Consider the following 25,700-nt stretch of genomic DNA (forward strand, 5'->3'; position numbering starts at 1 on the left):
TCAATAGAGGTTTATTTGCCACCTACAAACACAATAAACTTTTGTCATCCTTATAGCTTGTTATTATAAGTTATAAGGAACTTCTGCAATGATTCACATAGCTATGCCTAATTACTTTTGTGCAGCTGCATTAATAGGAATCTGTCACCACATTTGGCTATCTAAACTATTAATATGGGCATACAGGTTATAGACTGCTGAGAATAGTCCTAACTCTATGGCGCATATCAGATGCCTTGTTGTTGAGAAATCATCTTTTATCACTTTATATAAATGACCTCTTCCAGGCTCTGGGGAGGACGCTGCCTGGTAGATAACTGTGCCTCCAGAGCGTATTCTACATGAAGGGGAGTTACCAGTGTGATGTGTAATGGACACTGTCTGCTCTCATGATCTCCCTGCAGAGCTGTGTGTGATTATACCTCACACATCTGCAGGTTCCTCTCAGCTTCAGCTTCCAGCTCACAGGCAGACAGAGCTGCAATATTGTTACAATACAGCAGAGCTGAGAAAGAAGCAGGAAATGTGTTTGCAAGATGACAAATGTAATTTCTCCTGTTCTGTGTTAGTTACTTGTCTCACACTGGTAACTCCCCTTTCCTGTAAAATAAGTTCTGGAGGCAGAGTTATCTTCCAGGCAACTATGAAAAATGCAAGAGTGCAATAGGGTCTTATCCAATGTAACTAATTGGTACATAAGTATTAAAACTGCTCACCTAATAGGGTTGTGTGAGACACAACACTTGTAATGCTTGGAATCCAGATGCTGCAGCTTCCTAGGGATATGTCAGAGATAGGTGCTGGGAAAGGAAGTTGTTCTGCGCTCTTGGGAGTCACGAAAAATCATTATGACTCGCCCCCTGGGTGGCGTGGGGAACCCGGAACCGGGCCTTTTTGTGGATGCTGGGGGTTGTAGTCACCGCGGCCGCGACCCGGTCTCGTGTCTCAGGGTGGTCAAACCAGTGGCAGTCTATTTATGGGGTTTCTATGGTTTAATGTCCGACTACGCCACCCGTGGATTGCGGTCAGGATGAACCGCCGCTGCAGGGCAGACCGCTGAGGCTGGTGTTGTGGGTGCAGCAGAGTGTAGTACAACTTCCCACGGGAGGAGTATAGCCTCAGGGCAGTGTAGAGTGATGATGGTGGTTGTGGTGCGGGGCGTCCCAGTACTAGTAGTGCTGACGCGGTGAGAAAGCACAGAGACAAGGTGTTGCAGTTCAGGTTCTTTACTCACAGTTCTCATCCAGGTCACTTGTGCACAGGTAGGACCGTCTGAGCCGTGCTGCGTCCACCAGGCAGGGGGCTCGATCAACCCCCAGGCAATTCCGGAGTGTGGCACAGGACTCCCTTCTATCCTTTCGTCAGCCGTGCCCCACCAGTGACACTACTTCTGTCCAGCTGCCTCGGGTCTTCTCCTGGGAGGACTGGGTGTCCACTTCCCTGACCCTATGTGGTGTGCCTTCCTAGTAGGTGTAGTGAGGGGTCGCACCAGTAAATGTTCACGACCACCGGTTCTTGGTTAAGGATTAGTCACCTCCACCAACTTGGGATCCGGTACCCTGTTCTGCCAACCCGTCACCCGTAATCTCCTGGGTCCTTAGGGTTCCTTCTGCCTTCGTGTCTCTGGGCCTCTCTTGGTGTTCTGTTCCTTCTTACTTTCCTTTCTGTTCTCCTCTCTTCTCTCGGGCCCCGGCCTCTACTCTAGGCCTGGCCCTGGAGCAGAGCTCCTGCAGAGCCTCTCCTCACAGACTGCACTCCTTCTCTGCACGACTGAATGCTCTCTCCCTGTCCTAAGATGGTGCCCACCTCTTATACCTCCCTCTCTGTGTATGAGCCCAGGTGACTTGCAACCAATGGGCTCCTACCTATGCCCAGAAACCGTCCCCTCCTGCTCCTACATCACTGGGTTTTGATCTGTCGTGCCTGCATTACTGTACTAATGGGAGCACCGTTGAGCTGTCCCCCGGAAATGAGGTGTGTGTGATGCATGCAGCTAACTGAGTCCCGGTCCACACACCATCCTTACCCGGGAGTGGGATATCACACCTCTGGTTGAGGTGCAATACCTCTGTAGCGACCGAACCCTCGGGGCGCTACAATTAGTATGGGTAAAAATGTAGGTTTATTGTCAATGACAATGTATCTTTCAAGCTTCATCCATTGGAAAGTTACAGTATTCTTAATTTGTGAATTAAACTGTTGGCTAATACTCCGAGTAATCTAGAAGCTAGAAGTCACATTATAGTTGCCACAATGCAAGTATACCCAACCTCAATGGAGAAAAAAAGGTAGTAAGAAACCGTGCAACTTTTTTATGTCAACAGGGAAACCAAAAACAGTTTTAGTAATTCTGCAATTTTACCCTGTCGAGTGGCCAAGGCAATTTCATCATGTTTTGTATGAATTTTATAATAAATTTGTAAAATGAGTGTTATAGTTGTGCTTTATGTTTGGACTCTTTTAACATTGCCCCCCAAAAATGTCAAACGGCAAATAGCAGATAATTATATATGACAGATATAATGTACAAAAGATTGATTCCTTTATCTTCCAAAACCCCTATTGCAAATGACAAGGTTGATAACTAAATCACAAATCATTGTGACTGAAGGGAGAGAATGTGAAAGTTTACACAAGCAGGTGTCATGTAAAATGAAGCAGAACCAAAGCAATATCTTTCCTTTCTCCTTGACATACTTGTCATTCCTTGTCTGTATGTAGTAAATGATATAATATTTGTGCTGAGCATTGTAAATTGTTCTTGTTTGTTGAAACATTTGTAAATGTTTGCTAAGATTGGGCAGCATGGTAGCTAGCACTGTACTCTGCAGCACTGGGGTCCTGGGTTTAAATCCCACCAAAGATAACATCTGCAAGGAGTTTGTATGTCCTCCCCGTGTTTGCGTGGGTTTCCTCCAGGTTCTCCGATTTCCTCCCACACTCCAAAAACATACTGATAGGGAATCTAGATTGTGAGCCCCAATGGGGACAGTGATGATAATGTCTGTAAAGTGCTGTGGAAACTTATGGCGCTATATAAGTGAGTAAAATAAATACATTTAGGAGTTGAATAATTTTGACTGAAATTGTATAAATATAAAATATATATATATATATATATATATATATATATATATATATATATATATATATAAATAAAATAGAAAAAGTAGGCAGCACACCAATATTTACCAAAAGCAAGTTGACTTTATTTAGCCCATATGGCATGGATACATTTAGGTTCAAGTGAACCTTTCTCAAGTGTGTATATATATATATATATATATATATATATATATATATATATATATATATATATATGCAACATTGAGACTGCAACACCAAGAAGGAAAATTTCTTGAATTATCAAGATCACAGAATTGAAAGACCTGTAAATGATGAAAAAATGGAAACAAAATATTTAAAAAAATACCAATTTATTCAGTATCGAATATGAGCACCACGTGCAGAAACACACACTGTTACACACTTTGGCATGATATCACTGAGGTTATTAGTGGTTGTCTGAGGAATGTTCTGCCACACTGAACGTTTGCAAATCATCAAGATCCACTGCTGGCAGCTCCCTTTGCAGCTGCTGATCAATGCCGTCCCAGTTGTGCGCAATGGGAGACAAGTCTGAAGATGGTGTAGACCAAGATAGCACATTTAGACCACTCAGGCTGCTCACAGTAGCACCAGAAACAACCTCATTGATATGATGGCAAGACATGCAAGTGCCTGTATTTCTGCTTGTGATGCAGAAATACTCAATAGTAAAAAAAAAATCAAGATTTCTTTAAAATTTTGCTTCCATTTTCTCATCATTTGCATATATTTCACATGTCTATTGATCCTGTGACTTACATAATTTCATGAATTTCCTGGTGTTGCATTTTCTATGTTGAGGAGTGTATATAGGCATCAATCACTCCCTCATGCTACCAGTAGTGATAAGGAAACCAGCAAAATGCGAAACTACAGAAGATACAGTCAGGAAGGATCAGGAGAGAGTTACTGTCTGTGGTCACCACCTGCAAAATTGTTCCCTTTTAGGGGGTTGTTCTGCTTTTCCTCTACAAAACACTTGTATCTTGCATTTGCACCAAAGAAGGTGAAGATAATTGACAATGGCTTTTGCTTCCTAACTGGGCAGATTGATATATCTGAAGTTTAATTGACTTGGGGCTATATGGTGATACATAAGTGTTCCCTAAATTTTTTCATCAGTGCAGAATCAGTAGCTATTTTTGCTTTACATTTTCACTGTATATACCTTACTAAGGAATTTTATAGACGAGTCAGAGTCTTCTGGAGTCAGAGGTGCCTGATTTCTTTAGTGGTGTACACCTCTTAATGAATTGGACAACCCCTTCTCAATCTGAGTTCTTTCCACCATTAAAATAAAAACACTTATGCTCACCCCGCGAGACAGCAGCGTTGCAGGGGTGTCGGCACTCACTTTCCCAGAGCTCATGTGAGGTTGTTATGTCACATGAGCCCTTCACCCCTGCAACGGTGCTGTCTCGCAAGGTGAGTATATATATAAGTGTTTTTATTTTAACAGGGGCAAACAATGGCCCCAGTATAGAAATTATATTTCGCTTTGTAGCTCCATGCATTTATATTGTCCCCCTATGTAGCCCCCATATTGTATTAATGTACCCTTATGCGGCCCCCTTAAATTAATAATGTTCTGTAATTCTAGCCCCCATGTAGAAATAATGTCCTCCAATTTTGGCCCCCATAAATGAATAATGTCCTCCAATTCTGGTCCCCATAGATTAATAATGTCCTCCAATTCAGACCTCATAAGCTAATATTGCTGTTGAATTCTGGTCCCAAAGTAATAATATCCTCCAATTCTGGCCTCCATAAATTAATAGTGTCGTCCATTTCTGGAACCCATAGATTAATAATGTCCTCCAATTCAGACCTCATAAGCTAATATTGCTGTTGAATTCTGGTCCCAAACTAATAATATCTACCAATTCTGGCTCCTGCATAGTACTGTTGCACCCCCACCATGTTGCTGCTGTTTTGCCCCTACAATGCCCTACTACTTAAAAAAAACACCCAATCTTTCATCTTTCCCCACTCTCACACCGAGCAACTCGGTCCTCTTTCATTTTATGCCGCTTGGCTCCCTATCCCGAACTTACTCCACAGCCATAAGTCTATCAGAGACCCACATCCGCAAATCACACCAGCATCATGTCGCAGGCGGCATAATGACGTACCGCCAGCATCCGATCGCAATCCCTGCCTGCACTGCAGCTGCGGGCCCTTGATAGGCCTGCGGCTATAGAGTAATTGCGGGTCAGTGAGGAGTACCACCGCTTGATAATAGCGCTGGCTCAAATGGGCTCCCATCACCCACAGGCCCAATTTTTATGCCCGTTTATTAGGGTTGAGAAATGTATTCTGATTAGTAAGGTTAGGGTAAGGATTAGGGTATAAAGCTTTGAAAATAGGAAATGTGTACAGCTTATGGTAGAATGGATTGGGTATGGGTAACATTAGCGTTAGTAGGGTTATGGTAAATGTATACAGTTTATTTTGTACATCGTCTTCACATTACAGTTTGCAGTTTGGTTACCTGCATCATTTTAGTTTTTATTGAGAACAAATCACCATTTTTACAATGATAGGTCTTAAAAAAAAACATTTCTAATTATTTCTAATTTAAAAATTCTAACATTTTTTAAAAAGGGGTTTCATGTGTATGCAAATTATGAGACTCCTTGCGAGAGTCAGGTCCTAGCTTCTGGTAAGGAGAAATTTGACATGTCCCTGGCACCTTTGCATAATCCCCACCAGCATACAGGCCAGAGCTGCTAGATCTTGCTAGTTATAGTAGGCGTGAGTGAAAGCACTGCCAATAAATATTCCTGGCAGCGAACAGTGTAAGAGTCAAAGGATAGTCATCGCATCTCGCAGCTCTGACACTGTATGCAGCCAGGGATGGATATCAGCGCTGTTATTAAAGATTCTCAGTCTCATCTAGCATGGGATAGGATTATCTGAAGGCGTCAGGGACATGCCAGGATTCTCTTTAACTGGGAGTACAGCCCCAAGTACTGTGGGATATTGGGTCATTTCAATACATTTTACTCACCATAATAAATAACTTGTTTTAATATTTTTTTATATTGTTTAAATTATATATTTATATTTAAAATGTATTGTATAAAAGGTATCATTTTCTATACATTTTATAAAAAATATTGCTGGTAGATCCTTTTTTATTTATCAGGGTTATGGTTAATGTTATGAAATGTTTGCAGATTAGGGTTAGAGGTAAGAAATGTGTACAGATTTGGGTTATGGTTAGGAAATGTGCATAGGTTTGGTTTATGGTCAAGAAACATGTACAAATTAGGGCTAGGGCTAGAAGTGTTAGGATTAGGAAATGTGTAAATGTAAATGTGTGTGTCTATGGTTGAGAAATGCGTACACATTAATTTATTTTATACATTGCCTTCTACAGCATTCTTAGGCATTGTATATAATACATTTGCATCAAACAATGCTTGTAATTAGGGGTGGAATTCCATTTTTTAACAACGAGTTCCCTGTTAGTGTTAGGAAACCACGCCCAATTAAAGCCACACCTATTTTAAAATGCCACACCTATTTTGTCAGCAATTCCCATTTTCGTGCTTTACCCTGCTTACCTTACCTTACCCCACCTCATTGCCTCTTGTCCAGCACACATTGTCCCAGTAACTGTCAGTCACTTCTTAGTATGGCGGATACATTTAAAGGGTTTTCTACAAATTTTGAAAATTAGTGCTAAAGGAACCCTGCTCAAATTGGAAATGAAAACTACTGATTGACAGCTCTGTATATATTGTCAGTGTACAGGTAATATAGGGATCACCAGTGACATTATACACAGGAGCTCTGTATATAGTGTCAGTGTAAGCATAATACAGGGATCACCAGTGACATTATACACAGGAGCTCTATATATAGTGTCAGTGTAAACGTAATACAGGGATCACCAGTGACATTATACACAGGAGCTCTGTATAGTATATACTATATAGTCTATTGTGTCCCAATCCTACCTGTATTAACTATTTCCTAATCTTTTTCCTGTCCTTATGTTGTCCCTATCTTAATGCAATACCACACTTTAGTCATAATACATTCACATATAAAATATCTATAAGACCGTACACAATATGTTATTTACATTATTATTGATAAACCGTTCAATACACAAAAACTTGCCCGTTTAAGTAAGGATGGAATAAGAGTATGTTTGTCCCGGACATACCCTTACACATAGCTCCCAAACATCCCGCTTTTGGCAGGACTGTCCCATCACGGCTCAGTTGTTTTCCCAGCTTCTATATGTGGCGCCCCTGAGGGTTTAGCCGCCACAGAGTTACTGCACCTCACCCAGAGGTGTGGTATCCCCTTCTCTCAGGTAAGGAGGGAGTGCTGCCCAGAACCCCAACACCTGCATCCAACACTACACTGCTCCAGGCCGGCTGGAAGGGCAAGATGCAATATGTTTTCCTGCTGAGCCCTGTCCCTGGCTGGAGTGGGGGGAACCCAGAGGTAGGGGGAACCAGTAGTGGGTGTGGGTGGAGGAAATAGTTTAAGGAAGCACTATAGCAGTAGGTATATATAAAGGGGAGCCATTTTAGGGTGGCAGGAGAGTTCGGTAGAGGATTCAGTGGAGAACAGTCAGGGAGCAGAGGCTCTTTAGGAGCTCTGCTCCACAAGTAGGGCCCAGTCCTAGAGGCCCAGGTGGGGAGCAGAGGAGTAGGCTCCATTCTAAGAAGGGATCCTAGGGGGTACGGCGAGTGCGGGATGGCACCCGTACGCCCCGCATCTGTCAGAAGACAGAGGGATCGTAGGTCGCAAGAAGGGGACCGGCACCTGGTCCAGCCGTGTTACTCCAGGTCTCGGCTGGGAAAACCGGAGGCTTCTGGCATATATAGTCAGTTGCCGAAGCCGCATTCTAATCCCCGTGAGGGTCAAGCAGGTCCGAGAACTCCGACGCACAGGAGGGACTTCAGAGCACCTGAGCGGGATATTGAGAGTGGGCAGCGCAGGGCAGGAGGGAGAAAGACCCAGCGTGAAGCTAGGAACACAAGAAAGTTGGGTTCTGTCTGGTACTCCTAATCTGCCAGAGGAAGTGCTGAACGCCTGCCTAGTGAACACAGCGCGACGTGAGAGGCCGACAACTGTACAGTGCACCAGTGGAACTGTCATAAGAACTGTGAGTAAAGACTCGGATGACTGCACCACACTGCCTCCGTCCATTCTTTATCTGCGCCACCTTTCCCTCACTGCACTACAACGCCCAGCGCAACTTCTACATCCTACACTGCCCTGGAGCTAGCTCTACCTGTGGAGAGCCACGCCATCCCTGCTGCCGTAACACCAGCTCCAGAGGACTGCTCCACAGCGGCGGCACCCCTTTGCCGCATTCCATAGGTGGCGTCACGAACATTATTTCAAAACCCCATATAAATAGATTCACCCTTTTTACTGACCGCCTTGGGTCACGGACCGGGCCAGCCCTGGGGGCGCGTCATATACTTACCTCTCTCTCCCCATCGCTCCGTAGCTCCTCCTCCTCAGGGGGCGGGGACAATCATCTCTTCTTAGTGCATAAATTAAATATTCACCTCCTCTCACCGATCTCAAACTCACAATCACAGTGTCAAACCACTGAGCTACAGCCCATAATGATAAAGATAGGAGATTTTGGTTATCTTGACTTTACATTGCAACGTATCTAGAAGCAGGGTATACGTCTCCATATAAATACACTGTATATATAACAATGTATTTTTATGGTGGCTGTATACTGAGAGGCAAAGAAAAATATTTATCTTGTTCCTATAGGGCTATAAGCCCACTCTCCCTAATGGCAGCATTCTGGACACAGCTCCCCTGCGCCGCGTAAACTCGCCAGCGTCGCGTAAATAACAAACCGCAGCACATCAATTTCTGTTGCAGTGATGCTGGTCTTCACTATGAAATTTCCACAATAAAATGTCATTAGATGCGGTAACTCCACATGGTTCATTGAACACATGCGGATTTACCTGCATGATTATAATGCAGTGTTTTGGATACAGCGAGAATACCCTGTTCCTAATCGTGGTAATGTAGTCTAAAAGTACTAAAAATAATAAGCAATTAAAATAACTTTTTTTTTGTGTCTACTCAGGTCTTGAACTAATCCTTCACGCATTACAGATAGATGGGAGCTTTAGTGTGCTGAGTCACAAGCTCTTGCAGGGTAATGAGCAGACTTCCATGTACTTGACCTGTACTTCAGAATCTGACCAGGCTGATAGGAATACACTGCTGTGTACAATGTATGTATTTTTATTCTACAGGGAGAATCAGGGTATGTGCACATGATGCATACCAGCCTGCGCGCCCAACTCTCCGGAATAGCCGGCGGTGGCCTCTGCTCAATATGCATTTTTTTTCCCACCTGCGGACTTTCTTCATAGAAGTTAGGTCTATGGGGAAACCCCGCATGCAGACCCCGAAGAGAAATTGACATGCTGTGGGTCTGAAAAGACGCGCCGCATGTCAGTTTCCATGGGTGATCCGCAATTGCACGGGGACACATAGCGGACATGGGATTTCGAGAAATCCCATCCACTATGCTGTAACATCTGGCTGCTGCGGGTTTGAAACTGCATAACACGCAGCGGCTCTGGATTGTGTGCACATACCCTAAGAGATTTTTTCATCTTATAAATTACTAAAAAAATAATAATGAAAAACACTTGATAATGAAAAAGAAATGTTATTTTTAATGAGTTTATTTTTAAATAATGAACATCACAAATCAGCAAATAACATGGACATATTTGATGTTCCTGTAATCGTAATGACATCATAGCGATCAGATTACTGTATTTACAGAGATCGGTAAATGACGTAAAAAAATGGTGTAATTTATATTTTTTTCTATTAAACCCATAAAAATGTAATAAAACTGTGATGCTGAAGCCGAGTTCACAGGTAGCGTAAATGCTACGTTCTTTCTGCTGCTTTTTTTCTGCAGGTGTCCGCACCAGATGTTTTCCTCTTTGTTTGATGTGATTTTGGGGAAGATATGAAGCAGAGTTTTTAATGCTTTTTAACAGTACAGAAAAGCTTTGATTCTTATTTTGGAGTTTGGTGCGGATCCTGCAGAAAACAAAAAACACAGTATTTCTGCCTTACAGACACAAAAAAGCAAGATGTCGTATAGTGAAGCTACATAAAGATGAGAAAGTTCTGGCTGCTCCAACTGTGAATGAAGAAACAAAAAATAATCCACAGGTCCCAACAAAAGATGAGCAGGATGCACAGATGACGTCGAGCTGCCCTGAGTGATCAAAAGCCACTGAGGACGCTGGATGGTTAGAGATTCGCGGCCTCCTGTCCAGCCGCCAGGTACCACTGACCTAGACGCTCATCTCTAGTTCCAACTGTCCCGGATACAGCAGACAGTCCTGGATTTGGGTCTACGCCCTGCAGTCTATGGAGTCTGCTGAATGCACCTCATTACCAGTGCCCCTCTGACAACTCCTCCTGGTGGGGGAGAAAGAAATAGTAAATGAGCATGGATTGGGGTGTGGCCAAGGGCATGGCCAAAACTTGCCGCAGCGCTCTACGCGCGCCGTATGATGTGTCCCTCTTTCTGTTCTTCAGAAGTTGGGACATTAGGAGGTACGCCTTACACACAGAAGTAGTTAAGTGCTGCCTGGAATTTCTGGATGGTTGGCGACCCTGAGCAGCAGAGGGCAGGCACAGGTTACTGAAGCAGAAGAAGCTGAGATAAATGTGCAGGTTATTGTAGCGGGAGCCGCTGGCTGCTACACTGCTGAGTACAGGGCAATTTGGAGTGATTTTGGATGAGACGGCTTCCTCTCCCACACCCCCCTTCCCACTTGGTACTGCCCATATCACTCAGTATATTCCTGTATAGTGCTTTAATGTGGGTGCTGACTGTGAGTATAACCGGACAGCTCTCCTCTAAACTGGTGAGTGGGTGGCACGGCATCATTTTCCCTCATCTCCCACACCCCGGCTGGAGGGTGCCGGCCACAGTGTCCTCTAAAGTATAAAGAATTAGGTGTCAAGTCTGCCTCTATTGGCCCACATCTATAAATGCTTTATCATGTCATGTGGTCATCCAAGCACATGGTGGCAGTATTTCAGTTGAATACAGACACAGGACACTCTCTAAGGCATATTAGATATAGGATATAGTGGGCAACTTTTCCATCCCCATGCACTAGTTTGGTAAAAGGGTTTCTCAATCTCCATAAATTATCACCTATCCTCTGGACTGAATTAATGATAATTGTATGATCATGCGAGTTATACCACTGGGACCCACACCAATCGACAGGCCAGGGAACTCATGTCCCCCATTCTCCTCTAGCCACAGAAATGAAGCCAGGAGGAGTTTACTGGACCATCTGGTTACGCAACACCCCTTTAACCCTCAACTGGTGAGGTGGGTTTTTTGTCACGCAACTGGTGATGTGGGGTTTCCTATACCCCAGTGTTTACTGAAAATGTAAAGATCACGTTTGTTTTAATCGTTTTCTTATTGGCGATTGATTACACATGAGTATAACAAATTTTTGACACCCACAAATGGATGGAAGCTAGCGAGACACGTATCCTCATACCAGCATTTTTCAATGAATGGCAGCCGAACAAAAATTCCCTGGGGTGTGGCAAACCCCACCTCACCAGTTGAGGGTTAAAACTTCCCCAATGTGTTTTCCTCTTAACAAAAGGCTAGCAATCCCCATTATATGATTTAATGCTGTGCTTTTCACAATATAAAGCACACAGTGGGATTTATGAGCAGGACTCCACTAACAATGGTGGTAAAGTAGGCATATACATAAGAATTATATCAGGAAATTGCACCTGCATTCTGAGCAATTCTCTCATATAATGCAGTTATTAGATTATGTCACTTTGGAAATAGGAGTAATTCTAATAATGGGCAAGAGCAAAATCCCAGTCCAAATGCATGACCTGTAATATCCATAGCACAGTGGTACATAGCATAGGAATTCTCTCATTGGTGACATGAGTATCTTAGTACTCTGCTCAATTAATCAGTGCACTAGTCATAAAATAGTGAAGCAGTGCTATCCAAAGAAGTTGTCCAGTACTTTATATTACCTCCCCAATGTATCCTCCCGGGGCCCCTAAGGATTTTTGTAAATACCTTATGTTGCATCACGTGACCCCGCGCTAATGTTACGAAAAGTGAGGTGTGACTCAGTGCTGGGGTCCCCGCGGTGGCTGCCAGGTTGTGGGTGGGGTTACCCCCCGTATCACACCCAGCATCCACCGCCGCTTTCCCAATGAATGGGGAGAGGCAGAGCGTGCGGTGGATGCCGGGTGTGATGCGGGGGGAAGGGGGTGGGTAACCCTGACCACAACCCAGCAGCCACTGTGGAAAGCAGAAAACAGAGACCCCCAGCGGCTGCCAGCACTTGTCGTGACGTCAGCGGATGTCAGAGCCGGCTGCAGCCTGGACTTCTCGTGACGTCAGCGGATGTCAGAGCCGGCTGCAGCCGGGGGTCACGTGATGCCTGTGAGCGGCCAGTGGTAGCGCCGCTCGCAGGCATTATCTGCAACATAAGGTAATTACAAAAATCCTTAGGGGCCCTGGGGGGATACACTGGGGGGGGGGGGGGTAATATAAAGTACTGGACAACCCCTTTAAAGGAGTTGTCCTTTACTCGGACAACCCCTTCTCAATTACTATTTTTACTCCAAGTAAAATAATAACACCTATACTCACTGTTCCAGAGGTGTCAGCACTGGCTCTCCGGGAGGACAGGGTGAGGGGGTTCACATGACATAAAAATCCCTGCAGCCAATCAGTTGACAGTCCTTGTTTGGACTAATCAGACATCCGGAGGAAGTGAGAGGGCGCCGCAAGGGGTTGTCCACTTCATCATATTTGGAAGTGTTAGAAAAATAAACATACAGTACAGACCAAAAGTTTGGACACACCTTCTCATTTAAAGATTTTTCTGTATTTTCATGACTTTGAAAATTGTACATTCACACTGAAGGCATCAAAACTATGAATTAACACATGTGGAATTATATACTTAACAAACAAGTGTGCAACAAGTGAAAATATGTCTTATATTCTAGGTTCTTTAAAGTAGCCACCTTTTGCTTTGATGACTGCTTTGCACACTCTTGGCATTCTCTTGATGAGCTTCAAGAGGTAGTCACCGGAAATGGTTTTCACTTCACAGGTGTGCCCTGTCAGGTTTAATAAGTGTGATTTCTTGCCTTATAAATGGGGTTGGGACCATCAGTTGTGTTGTGCAGAAGTCAGGTGGATACGCAGCTGATAGTCCTACTGAATAGACTGTTAGAATTTGTATTATGGCAAGAAAAAAGCAGCTAAGTAAAGAAAAATGAGGGGCCATCATTACTTTAAGAAATGAAGGTCAGTCAGTCCGAAAAATTGGGTAAACTTTGAAAGTGTCCACAAGTGCAGTTGCAAAAACCATCAAGCGCTACAAAGAAACTGGCTCACATGAGGACCGCCTCAGGAAAGGAAGACCAAGAGTCACCTCTGCTTCTGAGGATAAGTTTAGCCAAGTCACCAGCCTCAGAAATCGCACGTTAACAGCAGCTCAGATTAGAGACCAGGTCAATGCCACACAGAGTTCTAGCAGCAGACACATCACTACAACAACTGTTAAGAGGAGACTTTGTGCAGCAGGCCTTCATGGTAAAATAGCTGCTAGGAAACCACTGCTAAGGACAGGTAACAAGCAGAAGAGACTTGTTTAGGCCAAAGAACACAAGGAATGGACATTAGACCAGTGGAAATCTGTGCTTTGGTCTGATGAGTCCAAATTTGAGATCTTTGGTTCCAACCACCGTGTCTTTGTGTGATGCAGAAAAGGTGAAAGGATGGACTCTACATGCCTGGTTCCCACTGTGAAGCATGGAAGAGGAGGTGTGATGGTGTGGGGGTGCTTTGCTGGTGACATTGTTGGGGATTTATTCAAAGTTAAAGGCATACTGAACCAGCATGGCTACCACAGGATCTTGCAGCGGCATGCTATTCCATCCGGTTTGCATTTAGTTGGACCATCATTTATTTTTCAACAGGACAATGACCCCAAACACCCCTGCAGGCTGTGTAAGGGCTATTTGACCAAGAAGGAGAGTGATGGGGTGCTACGCCAGATGACCTGGCCTCCACAGTCACCAGACCTGAACCCAAACGAGATGGTTTGGGGTGAGCTGGACCACAAAGTGAAGGCAAAAGAGCCAACAAGTGCTAAGCATCTCTGGGAACTCCTTCAAGATTGTTGGAAGACCATTTCCGGTAACTACCTCTTGAAGCTCATCAAGAGAATGCCAAGAGTGTGCAAATCAGTCATCAAGCAAAAGGTGGCTACTTTGAAGAACCTAGAATATAAGGCATATTTTCAGTTGTTTCACACTTTTTTGTTAAGTATATAATTCCACATGTGTTAATTCATAGTTTTGATGCCTTCAGTGTGAATGTACAATTTTCATAGTCATGAAAATACAGAAAAATCTTTAAATGAGAGGGTGTGTCCAAACTTTTGGTCTGTACTGTATATGGTATAACTTGACTAATAAACTTGTATTATCATAAATATCAAGTCCTGGTCCAGCTTCTTCCCTGCTGTTTTCAACACAGGGGAACCTTGTGTGAAGGAGGCTGATGACTCGCTCATTTCAATAGCTAAGCTTTCACCCTTCTCTGACTTGCCCTTTCCTTAGACATAGAAGGGGGCTGGCTTGACTATTGAACTGCGAAATCAGCCAGCCTCCTTCACATGCAATACTGATGATATGCAGACATAGGAAACTTTCAAGAAGTGAAACTGTCATGGTCATTGCTGACACCTGAAGATTTGAACATCTTAGATAATAAAAGTATCACATCTAAATATACTATTTTCAAGTGGGTAACCTCTTTATAGAGGTTGTCTCAAGCTGCAGCTTCAGGAGCTCCCAGCTTTTGGCTTCCTGCTTTGATGGGGGTGGGGTGTGCTTATGAAGATTGACAGTTCAGACCTGTGGCGTGATTGCGGCACTAACCCTAATTGTACTCTCTTCTTGGCTGCTAGCAGAGGCGGCTTTGGCTCTGCAGCATGCGAGAAGCACAAGGACACTGAGACTGGTCGGATCCAGCAATCCAGCTACAGGTGCTTCTCACAAAATTAGAATATCATCAAAAAGTTAATTTATTTCAGTTCTTCAAGTGAAAAAAAGTGAAACTCATATATTATATAGAGCCAATACAAACTGAGTGATCTATTTCAAGTGTTTATTTCTGTTAATGTTGATGATTACGGCTTACATCCAATGAAAACACAAAAGTCATTATCTCAGTAAATTAGAATACTTTGTAACAGCAGCTTGAAAAATTATTTTAAAATCCAAAATGTTGGCCTACTGAAATGTATGTTCAGTAAATGCACTCAATACTTGGTTGGGGCTCCTATTGCATCAATTACAGCATCAATGTGGCATGGCATGGAGGCGATCAGCCTGTGGCACTGCTGAGGTGTTATGGAAGCCCAGGTTGCTTTGGTAGCAGCCTTCAGCTTGTCTGCATTGTTGAGTCTGGTGTCTCTCATCTTCCTCTTGACAATACCCCATAGATTCTCTATGGGGTTAAGGTTAGGCGAGTTTGCTGGCCAATCAAGCACAGTGATACTGTTTTTAAACCAGGTATTGGTACTTTTGGCAGTGTGGACAGGTGCCAAGTCCTGATGGAGAATTCAATTTCCATCTCCAAAAAGCTTGTCGGCAGAGGGAAGCATGAAGTGCTCTAAAATTTCCTGGTAGACGGCTGCGCTGACTTTGGTGGACCAACATCAGCAGATGACATGGCTCCCCAAACCATCACTGATTGTGGAAACTTCACACTAGACCTCAAGCAGCTTGGATTGTGTGCCTCTCCACTCTTCCTCCAGACTCTGGGACCTTGATTTCCAAATGAAATGCAAAATTTACTTTCATCTGAAAACAACACCTTGGACCACTGAGCAACAGTCCAGGTCTTTTTCTCCTTGGCCCAGATAAGACGCTTCTGGCGTTGTCTATTGGTCATGAGTGGCTTGACACAAGGAATGCGACACTTGTAGCCGATGTCCTGGATATGTCTGTGTGTGGTGGCTCTTGAAGCAATGACTCCAGCAGCAGTCCACTCCTGGTAAATCTCCCCCAAATGGCCTTTTCTAAACAATCATTTCAAGGCTGCAGCTTGTACACCTTTTTCTACCACACTTATTCCTTCCACTCAACTTTCCATTAATATGCTTGGATACAGCACTCTGTGAACAGCCAGCTTCTTTAGCAATGACCTTTTGTGGCTTACTCTCCTTGTGGAGTGTGTCAGTGACTGCCTTCTGGCCATCTGTCAAGCCAGTAGTCTACCCCATGATTGTGGAGCCTACTGAAACAGACTAAGGGACCTTTTTAAACGCTTAGGAAGCCTTTGCAGGTGTTTTTTGTTAATTATTCTAAATTATTGAGGTAATTACTTTTGTGTTTTCATTGGCTGTAAGCCATAATCATCAACATTAACAGAAATAAACACTTGAAATAGATCACTCAGTTTGTAATGACTCTATATAATTGTTTCACTTTTTGTATTGAAGAACTGAAATAAATTAACTTTTTGATGATATTCTAATTTTATGAGAAGCACCTGTAGCTTCAGAGTGGCGTGAGCAGGCTGTAAAGCACAGAACCTTCTCATGCCAAGAGATATTCCTTACCTAGATAATTGGCAAGGCTGGGACTGCAGGGTGGCTAGAAACTTGGTAGCAAGCTGTAGACTATAAAATTAAAAAAAAAATTAAATTTTTGAGACTGGAGAGATGTTTAAAAAACAGGCTGCTTGTTTTATAATCACTTTGCTATTTTACCCATTTATGAATTTGAGACAATCCCTTTAAAAGATTGTGACTAGGATGAGTAGTCCAAGAGACAGCTTCCTGGTGGCTTCTCCCCACCCCGCTCTCCTGGACTGACAGGTCTCTTGCTATGTATGTGTTTAGGAAGAGACCTGTCAGTCAAGTGATCAGATTGGGAAGAAGCAATTTCAAATACATTTTTCTGAAATTACAGTGTTTCAGTGTGTAACATATACAGCTGCAATAACGCAGTCAGTCTCCAATTCATGTTGCCTGTGTTTCCTTCAATATGAATCAGCTGACTGCTTCCCTTTCAGTATTTTTGTGAAGTGACAGTACAGGATTAGGAAAGTATTGCTGCTTTCTGCCAGAAACAGCACCACCCCTGCTCACAGGCTATGGCTAGTACTGCATCTCGGCTAACTATTGAAATAAATGGGACTAAGCTGTAGTATCTTTTACAACCCGTGGGTAGGTGTGGGGTTGTCTTTGAAATAATAAAAACAGCTGTTTTTCTAACACTATATCAATTCATTTAACTTCACATCTGTCTTACCATTTTCTTCCAGTAAAATAATATCATTCGGATGATCTATTCCATAATGTGCGTAAGTGCCTAGAGGTCACAATGTTCACTCGATTCTGACCTAAAACTATAGTATTAATTTAAAATGTATTATTTCATTAAAAAGAGATTCTGGTATAGCAAGGATTTTTAGCACCCTACCTAGAGAAAAGTGGTGGTTTTAACATTTATTATCATACATCTTCAGGTACACCACACATTTTAAATGCCAAGTTTAATATATGCTTGCATAAGAAGGTTTGTAAAGAAAAAAAAAGATGGGGATTATCTTGTGATTGTCAAAGGTGTAGACAGTAGAGTATGTGTATGGTTAGGACGTTCATGTGGGTGTTCAGTCTAGTAAAGATTTGTGGTTACATTAGAGAGGAGATAAGCAGAGAAGATGAGTGAACTGTCAGATCAGCCTCCTACTTCTGCAAGGTGAGCAGTCTTCTGGAGTAACCAGATCTGCAGACTCTGTAAACTGTCTTTATTATTTCTCACGCGAATCACATACTTTTCATGTTATGAAGTTTATGGAATTCCCTTCAACCATCACAAAGCAGACTGCTGAATCACTGCACACGTCACACACAGGAATGTCATTTTCTCAACAGTTTTATTTGAAAATAAGCTGGATGTCTCAATAAAATACATATAAAACATTATAAAAAGACAATCTCTGCTCAGTAGTGGCAGTGCTGGCAATGGCATTGGTACACCTGGAAGAAGTCCGCACACTTGGCTCGATTTGAGCTTCTTGTAAGCCATCAATCAAATCATTGGCCCACCACAGTTCATTAGTAGTAACCTGGCATCACAGAATTAACTATAAATAATTGAAGAAAAAAAACATATTTGGCACAGTGGTGTTTAGAGTAGAAATGACCTGGAAATATATCACTGTTTGGCACAAATTAATGCTAAAGAATCATTATTATAGTTATTGCATATTGGACTTTACAGTAGAATTGGCATTTTAGAAAAAGGTTGAAATACAGACAGGTGGCAGCCAGAGAAGTGGCCCAGTCGAGGTATTGTCGGGTCAATGATCACACAATTGTGTTCTGTCCACGGATACAATTCTAAAAGGTAATGGTGTACTTAAAAAGTGCAGCTGAAGGTCACTTAGACATCTTAGAAAACATATATACCAGTGCAGACTCGGTGGCGCAGCCACACGAATAGTTACATATAAGAGGGTTCGAGATTTTCATGTAGACCCTGGTCAGTGACAATCACATTACTTAGGGCTAAGGGTTTTTAAGACAAGCATATAACATAAAGTTTCAATAGTTTTTGGTATAAATTTTCAAAATCTTAAATAGTCTCCCCTGAAGTTGGGGTGGTTATTAAAGGCACTTGTCAGACATAGAAAATACAGGCACTGAAATTGGTTGGTTTGGATGATCCAAGAAACACAGAAATGTATTGATGCATTACATGGCAGCCAGATTATTGGAACCCCTTTACAACAAATTATTTGCAAATAAATCATGCCTTTTACAGATAAATATAATTGGACTCAGTGGATGCTACAACAAACATACCTTCCCCCCATCATTGTCATCATGCTAGTAATGTCTCAGACCTATATGGATGGTATGATCCCGGAGAACGCATGGTGCACAAGAGCTCATTACTTCCCAGGTGTTCTGAGAAAGACTTAGCAGAGCTGGGGTGTGGGAACAGTTGGGGATGTTGGGAGGGAGGACGCCTGGATTGGTGCTGATCTTCCCTGGGGTCAGCAGACAGCTGCTGTCCTTCATTTCTGGGGTCCACTAAGAGTAGCAGAGCTTCAGGCATGCAATACCTATAGAGTTGTAAGTGTAAGGAAGCTCCAGTACTGCTGAGGGGGTTAAGTGGGAAGATGGAAGGTGAATGAGGCAGTGTAGATGATGGAGAGTAAGAAAGAAGAGGATAGGAAGGGACTGAAGGAGGGGAGTGGAATAAAGCACCTGTAGGCCACAGTATCCTACCACTTGGTGACCTAGTGTCTTCTTCTCTGATCTCTCTTTTGTGGAATGGTTTGCTCAGAATGCTGTCAATAGCGAAGGAGCTGGAGAACTTAGTCCCTGGATTTGACTCCTTAGAGGAGCTGCTGGTGCTGATAGAAGGATGTGCCGAGGAAGAAGATGGGGATGCAGACCTCATTAGTAGTCTGCTGGAGGAAGAGACTGAACTCTGGGTGGCAGCAGGTGATGGCATCAGTGTGTGATGCTGGTGCTCAGAAAGTCCTTGCAGCTCCTGTTCTTTAAGGCACTTGGTGACCCGATTTAGCCTCTTCCTTCTGCGTCTGAATACACCATCAGCAAAGGTGTACTCACTGTTAGGGTTCAGCATCCAGTAGTTGTCCTTTCCCCATGGACGTGACGGGTCTCTTAGCACTTTGACAAAACAGTCATTGAGGGAGAGGTTATGGCGGACAGAGTTCCTCCAGCCAGTGTACTGACCCCTGAAGAATGGAAATTTCTTCATCAAATAGTCATTGATCTCAGCCAGGGTGAGGCGGCCACTGGCAGAGTCCCTGATGGCCATGGCTATGAGAGCAATGTAAGAGTAAGGTGGTTTTGGGCGCCGGGTGTATGTCTTAGCTTTGCCACCCTCCAATACTTGGGTTCTACAGCCCAAAGGTATCTCAGAATCGTCCTCTTCTCTCTCGGAGCCAGCTCTCACCTCTCCCTCCTCCTCTTCCTCCTCCTCACCAACGAGGCTGCCTGTATCCATGTCTCTGGGGCTCAGAACTGGTGCTGGACTGTTGGCTACAAAGTCTCCATCAGAGCCAAGCTCATCATCCCGGCTGGAGAGGGGGGATGGCATGCTGCCCTCCTGGTCGCTGCCGCCATTGCACACCTTATCCACATAGGTAGCTCTGGGGAACACCTCCACACTCATCACGACTAATACGTCTCCACTATTCTCCGGCTGGCTTCTTGATTGCTGCCACTCACACTGTGTCATGTAGCGATACCCAGAGTCTTCAGGTAGAGGGTCAGTGGTGTGCCAGCAGTGCCCACATGTCTCAGCAGCTGATTAGCTGGAAGGGGGTTAAGAGTAAAGAGTAGATCGCCACAGCTGTGACTTGTCAGGGGCTGCTTGTCAAGGGCTGTCAAGTCCCTTCAGTCTGGTGCAGCTGCTGCCTGCTGCTCTTATTATTATTGTACACTGATCCTTCCCTGGCCTCGCTCTATTATAATAGACAGGTGGGGGTGGCTGCCCAGCTCACCTACTCTATCTCCAGCCAATCCCAGCCTCTTTAAACAGGAGGGGGAGCCGGCTAGCAGACAGCCTAACACTCCCAGTCAGTGCATGCTACTATGGGTGACACAATCAGCTCCTGATAATCAGTCTGTGTCACAGAAGTCAGTACATCCTCCAGCAGGACTAGCTGTTTCTTCAGAAGTTCTATGAAGGCTGCTCCTCCTCCTCCCACTGCTCAACTTCACCAGTCAGTTAACCCTGTTGCTTCAGGACTGCAGCAGCAAACTCACAGTATAAGTATCCCTTTTGCTTTTTGTAGCTGCATTCTCATCATTGAGTTAACCCTGCTGCTGCTGGCTTGCAGCAACAGGATAACGTATTAAGCACTCTTATAATTAACCTTTTTAGCCACTTATCTGCGTATTATAATAATATTTTTTTATTTTTATAGCACCAACATATTCCGCAGCACTTTACAAATTTTAGGGGGGGACTTATACAGACAATACAGAATAAGCATATCTCATATCGAAAGGAGTGAGGGCCCTGCTCGCAAGCATACAGTCCATGAGGAAATGGGGAGACACAAAAGGTAAAATGTACATATATTGTATAATGCAGACTTGATATACTAAATAGGATAAATAATAATACATGGACTGGTTGCAAGCCAGTATGTGTGCAGTCCTGACCGAGGCTATTATGTGCATGATTGGTATGAACCTGAAATTGAAGAAGATTTTAATTATTTAATTAAATTATTAGTTCTCTAATGATGAGGAGCGATTTTTTGATTGTTAGCGAGGATGATAATTGTCCGCCACAGCCCTGCTTAGGTCATTAAACAGGCTTAGCACCCTTTACAGATCACCCTCTAGAAGAGGTCATGCCAGGCAATATAGTAGCCATTCGGAGTTGGATGCTGGGCGTTACAGCCGCAATCGTATAAGGCAATGTGTTTCTGCGCATCATTCCTCCTCCATACACTGCAACAATAGACGCCAAAGGGAGCATTCAATGAGGTCAGAACATGACCAGGAGACCAGGCATACCTCTATGGCATCCTTTAGTGATTGATCGTTCTGGTGGATAAATTGAACAACAGATAGAGAAAGGAGGTTTTCAATGTTCAGCAGGTGATATAGGGTAGGCCTTTATCAGGAGCCTGCTGCACACATGACTCTTCCAAAGCCTTCTCCAGGGCCATTGGTTCCCCTTATAGTGATGGAGAGTGAGTTGTCATGTACTAATGTCTGATCTGCTAACCAAGTCAGCTCCAAATGAGGTGCGTACTGTGCAAATAAATATTTTACAAAATTGGTCAAGTCCACATTGGCTTTTGACCCTCAGGTGAGACGGCTTCACAAGAACAAGTACGGTCAGGTATGCAGTTAGGGGACACATTTTAAGAGCATTTATCTAATGAAGTGTATGAAAATTTCTGGAAAAAGAAATGGAATAGTGTTCCTGATAAGGTGACTATGGATAAAGAGAGAAGATTTCAAAAAGGGGGTGATTAAAAAATGAAGATTGAAAAACTTTAGGACATTGGCTTCAAGATTTTGTAATGTTAGCACGTGTAATAAACGCTAAGAAGCTGGAGTTCGGTCCAGAATTGTTTGTGTATTTAGACACAATTTACTTTGCTCACAGACTACAGGGGTGTACGGCCTGGTGCAGCTATGATGAATAATTTCATTATTATTATTTATTTATATAGCGCCATTGATTCCATGGTGCTGTACATAAGAAGGGGTTACATACCAAATACAGATATCTCTTAGAGTAACTAACAATGATAGACTGGTACAGAGGGAAGAGGACCCTTGCGGGCTTACATTCTACAGGATGGTGGGGAAGGAGACAGTAGGTTGCTCACATGTAAGTTTGAAGTGAGTTGGGTGTCTTAAACCATGTTTATTCGGTTAATGATGTCACAACATCCATCCACGGGTTTTCCGTCACTCTCCACTATGAGTGCCTCGCTCTCTACAGTGACAAGTTGAAAACCTGGATCATTCTGGCACTTCAATGAGGCCCAATATGCATGAACATCTCTTGGCGGAAAGGGGGAATTGCCTGTTAGAGTAATCCATCAAGTTAGTGCCCACTGCCCAGTTGGTAGCATGCAGGATGGTATGACATCTTATTTACTTCACAAGGCTCTCTTATTCAAAATGTTTAATAAAGGTGTGACCGACCCCAATATTCTACAAAGAATTACAAGTCAATCTCTTCATTTCTTGGTTATTAGTTTTAATTAAGGGTTTCACTTTTTAGTTAGCATGCACAGTCCAGGTAGTTAGTGGTGATAAGGTTCCAGGAAACGTATAATTGCCTGACACGAGTCTGCTACATATTTCATTGCTCCCTGTGCAGGTGTCTCCTTGTGTAACGTCTGATGTCATTTGTAGGTGGCAGAGCTGCTCCAGGTACAGCAGTCTCTCAACCTCCATACACAGCAGTATGCTCACTACCTACGTCTATATTATCTTGTATCGATTCACCTATTTGTAAATTAATGGATCAATGCATTCATAAAGCAAATCATTTTATTTTTCAATGATTTTTTTCTTTCTATCCATCCAAAGTATTGGTATGTTTACACATTACACCTGCAGAGTGCATGGCATGGTGGCCATGGGGTTGAATGAAAAAGTTCAGTTCACTGCATGATCAACCTCTGCTCCATTAAGCCAAGGCTACCGCCGATTCTCAGACTTGCTGGGGGCTACGACAGTTGGACCCCCAACGGTTGGAATATTATCTCTTATCCAGCAGTGGATAGGGGATAGCATTCAAACTTAAGAACACCTCTTTTCTGTTTTTAAAAGTGCTTTGCAATAAGTTTTTCACACGTACTGCTTGTGCTGCTGGCCAGTAGTGGGAGAGATCTTGGATGTGAGAAGTGTAGTGATGTGACCCCCAGTCAATGCTTGGGGTAGGTTTCCTGTGCTTCCTGCCTTTGTTGTGAGCTGCAAGGGATAGGGTCATATCTCCTAATCTACCTTTGATGTTTATTTTATTACCTTTCCAGCATTTGTGTAAGAACTGTGCTCATTGTCTCTTATCTTCATTCAAAGGACTTAAAAGTATTTTCCAAACCTTATAGGTAAACATGTCAGAGATCTGTTTCAATGTGAAGGCCTTACATCAAGACTCCACATGACAGTGCTTCTCAAGAAAAAGGGTCAATGTAGGCAGTTACCTGATGGAAATACTAGTCTTTATAGCACAAAAGAAAGAAAAGTATTGACTATATCAGCTCATCATATATGTAGACCATACAGTATATTCAACTTTTAGTTGACCAAGAATTATTATGACTATCATAACTTTTAAAAAAAAAAAAAAATACCGAATGCTAATTATCCAATATTAAACTTTTTTCAGACATTAGAAGGAAATACAATTATAACTAGAAAGCAGCAGCAACAAACTGGAAAAAAATAATATCTAATAATAATATTACTACTAGTTATCATTCTCCGGTTTGCAATGCAAAAATTACATAAAAATACAGTAGGAAGAATATGCTCTAATAAATTGTTCCTATATTTTTATTTATCTATTATCCATCCATCTATCTATCTATCCATCTATCTATCCATCTAGCCATCATCTATCTATCTAATGTATGCCTATGTTGTGTAGTTTTTTTGTGTAATAGTATAGCAATTTTCATAACATATTTTCTGATTACCTTCTGAATATCTCTATAGTAATCTTTTTCAATACAACAATTTTTTTGTCCTTGTTTGTCATTAAATGGAAGCGCACAGAACAACAGTTACTATTGAATAAGTAAGACATAACATACAAAAATTCCTGACCATGTTGTCCATTCTGTCCATTAAATAACATCCACTAAACATTCCTTTGGATCATTTGCTCGAGCAGTGACAGCATTCAGAAAGGTCACCATTGTATGTGCCAGGTTAATCTGTTGTCTGTTGGTTGCAGAGGACAATTCATCTTAGCTGCAGGAAGTTATTCCACCACTTTTTTTGTCCCTGCTGCCATTTTCATAAGAGAATGCAAGCAGTGTGAAGGATGTCCCAGTGACAATGGCAGTACAAACATCCCTGCCTGCTGCTGATGCACCTCCTTATCAGCTCCTCAGCCTTGTCTAGACACCTGCGCAGAGTGGAAGCTGCTGGGCTTGTTTATACAGTTAGGGTTGTTTTGCTGCATTGGTTGGGACATCGTTTCTCATGTTTAGCTGCAGGCTGGAGGTGACTCCCCAGGAATGAGGAAGGCAGGGGAGCACAATGCATAGCTAATACTTCTTGTAAATGTGAGCTCCAGCACTTATTACTGGGAAGATGGGTGTAGTCCTCAGCTGCACATAGACAGTAATTGGTTTTGATGACATACTGCAGCATTCTGAAATCATGTAAATCTTAAGGCAGAAACTATTTACAAGATATATAATCCCACCTCTCTAATACTGTTTTTGCTTCTGTGGAACACTCCCTTTGGTATACAGAGCTATCTATCTATCTATCTATCTATCTACAGTGAGTGAAATAAGTATTGAACACATCACCAATTTTCTAAGTAAATGTATTTCTAAAGGTGCAGTTGACATGAAATTCTCACCAGGTGTGGGTAACAGCCAATTCAATCCACACAGGCATAGAAATCAAACCATAGATTTCCATAAATTAAGTTATGTGTAATAATGAGAAATGACACAAAGAAAAAGTATTGAACACACTTACTGAAATTTATTTAATACTTTGTTCAAAAGCCTTTGTTGGTGATGACAGCTTCTAGACACCACCTGTATGGAGAAACTAGTCACATGCATTGCTCAAGTGTGATTTTGGCCCATTCTTCTACACAAACACTCTTCAAATCCTGAAGGTTCTGTGGGCTTCTTCTATGAATGCTGAGCTTTAGTGTCTTCCATAATTTTCTATTGGATACAGATCATGTGATTGGCTGGGCCATTCTAACAGCTTTAATTTCTTTCTCTGAAACCAACT

General features: G+C 42.8%; 1 protein-coding gene across 1 annotated transcript; it reads right to left on the reverse strand.

Annotated features, from left to right (window-relative positions):
* Positions 1-18,110: 18,110 nt before the first annotated feature.
* FOXQ1 (forkhead box Q1) lies at positions 18,111-20,727 on the reverse strand. The gene has a single exon (XM_073678692.1). It carries the CDS (start codon positions 20,467-20,469, stop codon positions 19,078-19,080), a length of 1,392 nt encoding a protein of 463 aa, XP_073534793.1. The 5' UTR covers positions 20,470-20,727; the 3' UTR covers positions 18,111-19,077.
* Positions 20,728-25,700: the final 4,973 nt, after the last annotated feature.

This window comes from Phyllobates terribilis, unplaced genomic scaffold, assembly GCF_046119375.1.
Source record: "Phyllobates terribilis strain yellow unplaced genomic scaffold, ASM4611937v1 Scaffold_4__5_contigs__length_816908805, whole genome shotgun sequence".
Taxonomy (NCBI): domain Eukaryota; kingdom Metazoa; phylum Chordata; class Amphibia; order Anura; family Dendrobatidae; genus Phyllobates; species Phyllobates terribilis.

Coding starts and splice junctions, on each gene's coding strand:
- FOXQ1 (XM_073678692.1), bottom strand. CDS start 20,469: ATGACACAGTGTGAGTGGCAGCAATCAAGAAGCCAGCCGGAGAATAGT.